We start from the raw sequence: 10,974 nt of genomic DNA, 5'->3' as shown, positions 1-10,974 counted from the left end.
ATATATATATATATATATATATATATATATATAGCAGAGTCAGAGATTCTTTATAGTCATTTGCACCACATGTGGGGGAGCAAAATTATGTACACAGGGTCCCAGTTACATCCAACAATAAAATGTGAAAGAAAAACAATAATAACATCTAAGATATGAACAAAGAAAAACATAAACTAAAATACACTAAGCACTAATAGCATAAAAACATTACATCGAACAGCAGCACAAACAGCAGCACGGTGGCGCAACTGGTAGAGCTGCTGCCTCTCAGCGAGCAGGTCCCTGGTTCAAACCCCGGTCCAGGGGCCTTTCTGGGAGGAGTTTACATGTTCTCTCCGTGCATGCGTGGGTTTTCTCCGGGTACTCCGGTTTCCTCCCACAGACCAAAAACATGCATGTTAGGCTGATTGGTAACTCTAAATTGTCCCTTGGTGTGAGTGAGAGAGTGAATGGTTGTTTGTCTCGTTTGTCTCTGTGTGTCCCTGTGATGGACTTGCGACCCGTCCAGGGTGTACCTCGCCCCTCGCACAGTGATTGCTGGACATGGGCACCAGCGACCCCCGTGACCCAAAATGGAATAAGCGGGTAAAGAAAATGGATGGATGAAGCAGCACAAACATGAGCATGAGTCTGTGTGAGCAGATGAGAACACATAAACACAACAACATGAAATAGATCAGCAGCAACACAATGTGATTTTTTTCACAGTGATTATTCTGGTTAGAGATTCATGAGTCTAACAGCCTCAGGGTAGAAGCTGTTCCTCAGTCTAGTGGTTCTACACTTAATGCTCCTCACCCTCCTTCCTGAGGGGAGCGGGGCAAAAAGTGTGTGTGCTGGGTGAGTGGGGTTCTTCATGATGCAGGTGGCCCTCTTCCTGCATCTGGAGGTGTAAATGTCTGTGGGGAGACTGACGCCAACATTTTCTGTACAGCCTTCACCACTCTCTGCAAAGCTTTTCTTTCTGCAGCTGTGCAGCCTCCATGCCACACATTGATGCTGGAGCACAGGATGCTCTCCACTGCACACCTGCAGAAGGAGGTGAGGACTGAGCTTCCCAGACCAGCTCATTTCAGCCTCCTGAGGAAGTAAAGTCTCTGATGAGCTTTCTTGATCAGGTTGGTGGTGCTGTTGCTCCAGCTGAGGTTGTCATTCATGTGTACACCCAAGTACTTGTAGCAGGAGACCATTTCCACTGCAGATCCTCTTGTGTTCAGGGGGGTGTAGATGTTTTTGTTCCTTCTGAAGTCCACAATCATCTCCTTTGTCTTCTTCACATTGATGTGAAGGTTATTCTCCTTGCACCAGCTCTCCAGGTGTTCCACATCCTTCCTATAGATGGACTCATCATTGTTTGTGATGCATCTCACCACCTCTGCATCATCTGCAAACTTTACAATATGACATATGTATGTACGTATGTATGTATGTATGTACGTATGTATGTATGTATGTATGTATGTATGTATGTATGTATGTATGCATGTATGTATGTATAAAACAGCAGGACATTAAATTTAGATTAGACTCTTTAGATTGCCTGCACGTAAATCTTAGGTCTAATATGGAGAAAACAGAAAACCATGGTGCACAAAGAAAATCTATTGCTCTCCAAAAAGCACATTGAAGTAAACGTTAACAAACCAGAGGAGCTGCTGAAAAAATGTTTTGAAGACAGCTTAGACCGATGAACTACTGTTTTACAATAACTCCATACGCCTTGTAATGTAATAGGAACTCCATGGATTTATTTTGCACATCTTAAGTTTGACACGACTATGACTCACTTTGACACAAGGCCGATAAAATAAACATAGTGAGTTTTAAGGGGTTTTATCTCACATCCTTTAATTTTAAATGTTAGTTCTTGTGCCATAGTTTAACACAGTTTTCAAAGCAAGATTCCAGTCTGATTTCAAAATGTGTTTTGATTTTAGTGTGATAACGAGACTCGTGAATATATTTTTACTCAGATTTTACTTAAAAGGCTTTAATTCTTATAGGAAAATGAGGTTGGTTTAAAAAGCACTCAGTATTTAGTGATCTTTTTAACATAATTCAAACTGTGATGCAACACGTAAGAGACAGTATTTTTGTCTATTTTTTATCTGTACTGTGTCTGTAGAGCATTTCTTGCACCACTGATATAAATTACTTCAACCTTGTAGGAGTCATATATTTTATCTGGACATGATTTTAGCTAGTAGTGATATAGACTGTCCTACCACCTCCTGAGAGAATCTTTTTATCTCTGACTGTCCATCTTGTTTCTTATCTCAGCGTTACTGTCTTCGCAATTTGTTACTCTGCTGAAATGTCATAATCTGTCAATGTGGGATCTAACAAAAGTGAATCTCTAAAGTGATGACTCACAGATGATCTGTTTGTTTAGACATGCATCAAATGCATCTTTTGTAGGGTGGGCGCAACATTAAGTTCATGGACAAAAATGTGTATTTTGCACCTTATAGCTCATGTATAATTCAAACAGAATCAACACTAAGCAGAAAATGAATGGACCAAGTTGTTTCTTGCCTATCTTACCTGGTACATTCAATGATGTGCTTGATTGTATCTCACTTTTTAAAGCTCATTTTTTGGTTTCTGTGTTCATGTTTGTAATCAAATATCAATTTAGGAATTCTTCTTACAAAATACAGTCTTCCTGTCATGGCTTCTTATAAGGTCCTGCTCGTCATTCCCCAATCTGTTAAGGAAACCAATCCGTGGTGTCAACTCATTTGCGTATGCGCTAAAAGTAATACTTCCATGCCGCATGGATCGCCACATGCAAGATTAAGGAAACTGTACTAATTTACTTAGAAAAGTACGATATTCATGTTGCTAATTTATGCCGCTCATAGTTCCATTAAAATCATTGACATATTACGTCATGACCCCCAGCCTGGGCTGAATGAGAAAACCCTGCAAGATATAGAATGAATTATTTCCATGGTGAAACAGCGCCTCCCCATAGTGAAGCTGCATTACATCACCCTATTATTTATTCATTTTTTTACCCTAAGGGGCCGTTTACGTGTCGCATATTTTGAGTGAATCCACTCCTTTCTCTCTGCGGTTCTGCTGTTCATTTACACGACACCAGTGGCCCCTCTCTATGAATCCGGATGTTTCTGAACCCACCTCTCTGAGTGGAGATTTTTCGTTGACCACCGGCTGATAACGTAAGCATCTCCCACTGAGGCTTGTATTAAACCACATGCGCACACGCACGCGTAGACAGACGGCATTTCTATTAACATGACATGTGTTGCGTGTGATTAAAGAAGAAAATGAAAACACAAGGTTTAATTTATATTTATTAATTCAACACCACAAACTGTACGTCACACAAACACTGATAATTAAACTGAACATACTATTAAAAACATGTTAATCGAACTGTAAACTACATTGATGAATTGGACTCGCCTCTGTTTTCATCCTGGATATACTGGTCCCATGTTGGGCATCTGGCTCATTCAGGCTGTCACTCCTTTGCTTAATGTACTTTGTAGTTTAAAATATTGAATGGATTGAATAAAAGAACTGAGGGGAAAATTAAATGAATAGTTTATCCAACATCTCTCTCTTCGACGTCCTCCTACACGGCACCTGGGCCGAGTCTCGTTCAGAACTGGTCGGCTTGGTGGGAGGACAGCTTCTCCTCGCAGGAAAAATAAAAATAAAAGCTTGGTTGTTGTGTAATCGAAGTAAACACAAGCTAACATTATTAAGAATGTTGATTTACCTGCTGTAAATCAGCTACTGATTATCATGGAGTAGAAAGTCCAACGTCATCATTGTCGACTTGGTTCTGGTCCACTCAGCGACCGGTGTGTAGCTGTTAGATGAAGCGGTCCCGCTTGGCGTCAAATGTCAACTCTTATCCAAAATCCAGCTTTAACTTGTTGTTAAGTTGTTGTTAGCTGAGCTTTTAGCCCAGAGGAAAGTCCTTACAGGGAGTGGGCTGAAAGCATGCATGTGCTCTACCTCCACCAATCTTCATGTAGCTAATTTATGCCACTCGTATTTTCCATTACAAATCATTGGTTAAGATGATATGTGACGCATTACACCTGACCCCCAGCCTGGGCTGAATGAGAAAACCCTGCAAGATACAGAATAAATTATTTCCATGGTGAAACAGCGCTGCCCAGTGGAAAGCTGCATACAATTTTAACCATGACGTAAATATGTCAGTGGTTTTAACTGAAATACGAGTGGCGTAAAGTAGCAACATGAAAACCGGCGGAGATAGAGCACATACTTTTCTAAGTAAATTAAGACAGTTCTTATTCATAAATGGAATTATACTAGTACATTTTCCTTAATCTAGCATTTTCAACGGCAATCTGTGAGACCCAGAAGTATTCCTTTTAGCGCATGCACAAATGAGCTACACTACAAATCGAGTTCCATAACAGATTGGGAAATAACACTAACCCCTCCTCCACATCAAAGTCCGTAGGGGGTCCATTTGATTACTCTTCATCAGCTCCAGTGTCAGCCATTGCAATGCATCCTAATGGACCTGATTCTGTCTGTTCCAATCATCTAGAAGGACCAGGTGGGTGGTCCTCCATCCACATCATCTGCCCTGAGCTCCCTAGCATCCCGGTCAACTACATGATTGTTTCCTGTGTCCTGGCCAAGCCCTTAAGGGATTTCTCCTTTCATAGACTAGACCCACCTTCAGTCTGGAAGACCTCCTGAGGTGTTTCTTCTTTGCCCTAGACAACCAGGCAGATCATCTTCAGTGCTCGGTTGGATCCTAGTTTCATCTACTTCAATTGTCTACTCAGCCTGTTTTTTCAGCCAGAGGCCTACACCGTGCACTGTCTTGCTCTTGGATGTATCCAGAGTTGCTCCCTCTAAACCGTCTTACATGGCTGTCTTCCCATGTTTTCTGCAATTGCATTCTTCATTTGTGACAGTAGATTCTTACAAAAACTCTTCCTTTGGAGACATGTAAATGTATAAATAACTCACAGATCATGAGGAAGTGTTTGCAAAGGTGACATGAGTAAATCTTGAATGCACTAATTTTATACAAAGCTGACCAATCACCATATTTTGTTTCATGTTTAATGACCTTTCTGAAGGAGTTACATAAACCTCTCTATTGTTTCAAATGACAACACTCTCATTTGAGACTTTATGTAGTACTCAAAAAAATATGTGAACATTTATGTTTGTGCAAATATTTGTGTAGAAAAAGCAATACCACATACTCTAATGTGAAAAAGTATTTTTCTTACCATTTGTTATAAAATTTACCATAAATCACATAATATATTCTTTATGAAGCCTAAAAGAAAATCTGAATATTTGTTCATTTTAAAAGTAAAATCTACATAACAGCTAAACAACATAAACCAAGACAAATAATAGTTGTTGATTTTTTTTGCTAAATGTTGGTGAAAAGAAGTTTCAAATACATGCAGATCATCTGACATTGTGCTGATTGTAGCACCAATATGTATTCTGTAAAAACAGTACGTGTATATATATATATATATATATATATATATATATATATATTACTCACAGGTACAGAAAAATGCAGGCAGTGTCCCCTAGCGACTGTAAAAGATATGGGTTTGCTGAACTTTTGTTTTTAGCTGAAGATAAATCTAGTTTAGTCTGTCCAGTTTATGAATGTGATCTGATATAGTTGTTGATAACTGTTTTTTTTTTATGCAAGTAAATAATTCAATTCAGTTCAATTTAGTTTACTTGTACAGCGGCAAATCACAACAGAAGACTTCTCAGGGCACTGAACAGAAACATTCACATACACTATAAAAGATAATTAGTAAAGGAAGCCAGCTGATTGTGTTGAACCTAACCTTGGTTGAAATTTCCCATCCTGAGCAAGCAAGCCCAGTGGAAACAGTGGGAAGGAAAAACTCCCTTTTAACAGGAGGAAACCTCCCGAAGAACCAGGATCAGGATGAGCAGCCATCTGCTTTGACTGGTCGATGACTGGGAGGAACAAGAAGAAGAAACAGACAAACAAACACAGAATGACAGGTGCATGTGTACTTTCTATTGCAGGAAAGACAAAAACATGTTAAAAAATATAAATAATTACAAATACAAACAGGTAGAGTAGAACAAGTAAAGACAGCAGCAGAGTGAGGAAATGTGGTCAGTTTGTCCTCCAGCTGTCTAAGCCTATATAGAAGCATAAAATAAGGGATATCTCAGGAAACCAAGCCAACCATAACTGTAGGATGGATCAAAAAGGAAAGTCTTAATCCCAGTCTTAAAACTGGACAATGTGTCAGCTACACGGACAGAAACTGGAAGTTGGCTCCACAAGAGAGGAGCCTGATAACTAAAAGATCGTCCTCCCATTCTGCTTTTAGAAACTCTAGGAACCACAAAAAAAAAAAAAACGCAGTCTGAGAGCGAAGTGCTCTGTTAGGAAAATATGGAACAATTAGATCTCTAATATATGATGGAGCTAGGTTGTTGAGAGCTTTGTAGGTTAGAAGTAGGATTTTGAATTATATTCTGAATTTGACAGGGAGCCAACAGAGGGAAGCAAAAACTGGAGAGATATGATCTCCCCTTCCAGCTCTCATTAAGACTCTGGCAGCAGCATTTTGGATCAACTGAATAAATTTTAAGGACATTTTTGGACAATAAACAATTACAATTATCCAGCCTAGATGTGATAAATGAACAGACAAGTTAATAAAAACAGTAATTGGGATGTTTTTCTACACATACAGCACATGTGTGTTGATTGGCTTCTTATCCAGCCAACTGCAATCAGTGAATGCTTATAATCAACCAGCACCGAGCAAAGAGTGAATAAAATGTGTTGTTAGCACCAAGAAAAAACTGTGCCTCTTTCGATTGTATTCTAAAAATATAGCCTTGTGTCGCACATGCTCATGTCTTTTCTCATAGAAAAAAGAAGATGCTAAAACGTTTCCAGCTTATGAACTTCTCAGTTTATTAACTTTGCACAGTGTGTAACCATGCTATGAGAATGGCTCTGTGTATGGTGGTGTTTGTCCAGCTAGCAGCTGGTTAATCTACTTCTTTGGATGGGAATAAAATTGTGCCTGTAAATTATCTGATGCACTGAAAGAAACCTTTACAACAAATGTCATGCCTTGCACATCACATATCACATCAAGTGTTTGGGCTGCTGTTGATACGTCATATCGTTTTACATTATTATTATTGTTTAGTGTATAGCTTAGATCTTTTAGCGTTTCATTTGGCATTCGTTTAGCATATATCTTAGTAGATCTTTTTATACTTTATATTTTTGCTATTTTGGGGTGTAACTGGGAACCTGAGTACATAATTTCATTCCACCTCATGGATCACATGTGATGAGAATGACAATAAATTTGAACTTGAGTGCTCAGTCTACCATCAGGAAAAAAAAACATTCAAAATGCAATAATTGTAAAATTAAAAGCAGTTTAACCATCTTTAATGTGTGCTTGTTTTTGTATTGCTACCCAAGAGAAAAGAAGACTGTTTTTATTCATTTAAATGAGATGTATAATACAGAAAAGCCACAATATGAATCAGAACCGTTCTCATTTCAAAGCGATCAGAGCCTCTGCTACAATTTACATGACTTCTGTGTTTAACTCTAAACTCTGATCTTTTGTTTTTACCTACAGGATATCTCCAAAATTCAGAGAATTGTCACAGCAACTAAATCGCCCATGAACATAGGAGTAATGAGGAGAGAGAATGGTGGAGTCAAAGAGTGCCAGATGGAGAAGGTGAGCTTTTGGAGTAATTAAAATGTAATGGCTTATGTGACCTCAGGGCTGGTGTTCATGACCTTCATTTGTTCAAGAAATTCATGATGTTGCATCAGAAATCAGGTAGACCTCGTTCATTTTGTGTCGCCTGGAGAGTTTTTACAAGATCTTCAACAAGTTTACCTTTAGTGAAACCGTTTTTCTCATCCAATAAAATCATTTTATTTTGGATGCAAACAACAAAAACTCATTTGTAATGTGCACAAGTGAACAATTACTACTCAACAAATGTTCAGCTTGAAGCAGGAGGCAGAAACAAACGCTCCACAGCTGACAGTCTGCCATCAGGTTATCCCAAGGCAGGAAGTCATTACTGGGTGCACCATGAACATGCAACTTGCTAGTATTTTCAAGTCGACAGGCAAAATTCAATTTTAGAAAAAAAACCAAAAAAAAAATCATATCATGGACAGAGTAGAAAAAAAAAGTAAATAATAATTTTTATAAAATTAAAAAATGTTTACAAATAAACCTCCTTGTTTGAAGACTGGGAGACATGAGTTTGACCGAAAACAAGACTTACATCTTGATACGGGTCCCGGGGTGTGGAGGGACTTCACAACACAAGGAGTATTATTATTTTTTTTTTAATATGTGTATATTATTATTATTATTATTATTATTATTATTATTATTATTATTATCATTATATTCTATTATTATATTATACAAGGATTAGTAATTTAAAAAGTATGGGTGTGTACACACACATATATATACATATATATATATATATATATATATATATACATATATATATATATATATATATATATATATATATATATATATATATGTACATATATATACATATATATATATTAACAACAATAAAAATAATAATAATAATATAGTAACAACAAAAACACAGATCCTGACAGTAACTGAGTCAGGTCGGCTTTTGTTTTTATATACAGTGTACGTAAGTTTCTGGTTTCTACTGTATAATGAGTCAGTTTTTTATGTGTTTTTTTTTTTCATGTTCATTTTTTTCATCAAAATAAACTGAAAATCTTTGGTGCTACTATTCAAAAAAGAAATCATAGAAACTCAGCAAATGTCTGAAAACTTTATAAATAAGTCCTTAAAAGAAGCCAGACAAATTAATCAGTTTTAATTTTTAATAACTTTACTTTAAAGTTGCATTAAAACTACAGATAAAGTGCATAATGTGGTTGCAGTGAAGAGCTTTTTTATTCACACTCAGCATTAAAGAGCTCACTTGGTGCTTTGCTGATGCTTAAAAGCAGCCGTCGAGGCAAGAGATGGAGAAGCAGTCGCTGACCTTTCGTATTCAGATTTTTACTTGGGTACTTTTCAGTGTAAAACGTGATCCTGTGATCTCGGAGCAGTGAGTTATCAAGAAGAATCTAAAACAGGCATCAGACAAGATAAGAGGATCTGAAGAAAGCAGACGACGTGATTAGAGACCATAAGGACATTTGTGCTAGTGGCTAACAAGAGCTTTTACAGACATGAGACAAAAGATGGACAGGATGTATTGATGAAACAGCTGAAAATCTAACAGAAAGATCATTCCTTAATAAAACTAACATTGGAAACCATCAACTGACTGTGTAATTTTAGCTGGGACATTCTGTATAAATTCTACATCCAAAAGAAATGGCAGTGGAGAGGAAACAGTTTGAACCACAGACTGTGATGTGTTTGTTCATGAACACCACGTCCCTTCACCAAACTCTAGGCAGAAAGAAAATAAAGTAAAAACTTCAGTATGTGCAAGTATAACTCAAAATCCATTATTCAGTTTGGCATTAAAATGAGATCAGCGTGCTGAAAATAAAAAGATAAGTTGCTTTTGATGATTATGGTTGTGTGAGCCATTGAACTGGTCTTCAGGGGGAGTGAAGCATCTGTGGAAGTGACTAAATGCTTCATGAGATTAAACTGATCTAGTTACTGCCTTGTACAGCAGGTGCAGTACACCCCACTATAGTAAATAGTTATATGGTATTATAAATAATTGTCAGAATGTGTAGTCTACATAAAATCAACAATAGAGCCTAAAGGATTTTGAGTCTTGTGGCTTGTAACACACATCTTTAAAGTATTCTAAGTCATATGGAATCAATAAAAAATAAACAAGTAAATGAGATACCAGTAAATTGATTGGCATTACATTATGTTATTATTTATTTATTGCTTGGACTGGCTGATAGTTTGTTGGTCTATTTTACCAATTAGACATCTTTGCTGCTGTTTCACAGTTGTGCAGTTGTCAACGGTGTCTAAATGAAGGTAAAATAAATTAGCTGTACACTGATATCCTCCGTCGCTAAATGATTAATATAGTGAATGTTTGTAGTTTTTGAGAAGAGTGTATTTCTGAACTGAAATTTAACAGGGAATGCAAGTAAGCGTTAATGTTTTTGGTACGATATACAAGTGGGTATGAGTTGCACTGTATATAAGAAGAGAGACAGGGTTTTTCTTGTCTGAGGTAATAGAGAGTGATGGATCCTGGCAAATGGAGGAAGCAATTGTATCCATTACCAGGTGCAGGGGAATATTCTCAGTCATGCAGGTAAGTCCAAAAAATGGGTTAAAAACAAAACAACTGGACTTCTAATCTGTAGCTAGAAGAAAGCTGACAGAACAGAAATCCAGTTGTTTTGTTTCTTAACCCTTTTGTTTGGATCCACAGCCAGGTGTAATGGTGGAGCCAGGAAAAAGCCAGTGGTGGCCTTGGCCACCATAGGTTAGTTTTCGGTCACACTAATAATTTGAGGAAACAATTATTGTAAAAAAACATAAACCATAGTTTCCCCAAATGTAGGGATGGCCAGGAACCTTTCTGGGTGGAGTTTGCATGTTCTCTCCGTGCATATGTGGGTTTTCTCCGGGTACTCCTGTTTCCTCCCAAAGGACAAAAACATGCATGTTAGGCTGAATGGTAACTCTTAAGTTTTCCTAGGTGTGAGTGAGAGAGTGAATGGTTGTCTCATTTGTCTCTATGTGTCCCTGTGATGGACTTGCGGCCCATCCAGGGTGAACCCCGCCCCTCGCACAGTGATTGCTGGACATGGGCTCCAGCGACCCTCGTGACGTGACCCAAAATGGAATAAGCGGGTAAAGATAATGGATGGATGTTCCTAGGTGTGAGTGAGTGAGTGAGTGAGTGAGTGAGTGAGTGAGTGAGTGAGTG

General features: G+C 37.8%; 1 protein-coding gene across 1 annotated transcript in view; it reads left to right on the top strand.

Moving 5' to 3' along the window:
* luzp2 (leucine zipper protein 2) overlaps positions 1 to 10,974 on the top strand; it is a 273,258-nt gene that overhangs the window by 246,415 nt on the left and 15,869 nt on the right. Inside the window, exon 10 of the mRNA XM_037691960.1 lies at positions 7,662 to 7,766. Coding sequence (XP_037547888.1) covers positions 7,662 to 7,766 — 105 coding nt within the window. The remainder of the gene's footprint in view (positions 1 to 7,661; positions 7,767 to 10,974) is intronic.

Source organism: Nematolebias whitei, chromosome 2 (genome assembly GCF_014905685.2).
Source record: "Nematolebias whitei isolate Nwh7 chromosome 2, NemWhi1, whole genome shotgun sequence".
In the NCBI taxonomy this organism is placed as follows: Eukaryota; Metazoa; Chordata; class Actinopteri; order Cyprinodontiformes; family Rivulidae; genus Nematolebias; species Nematolebias whitei.
The sequence above is the reverse complement of the archived record's forward strand: the minus strand, read 5'-3'. Positions and strand labels throughout refer to the sequence as shown.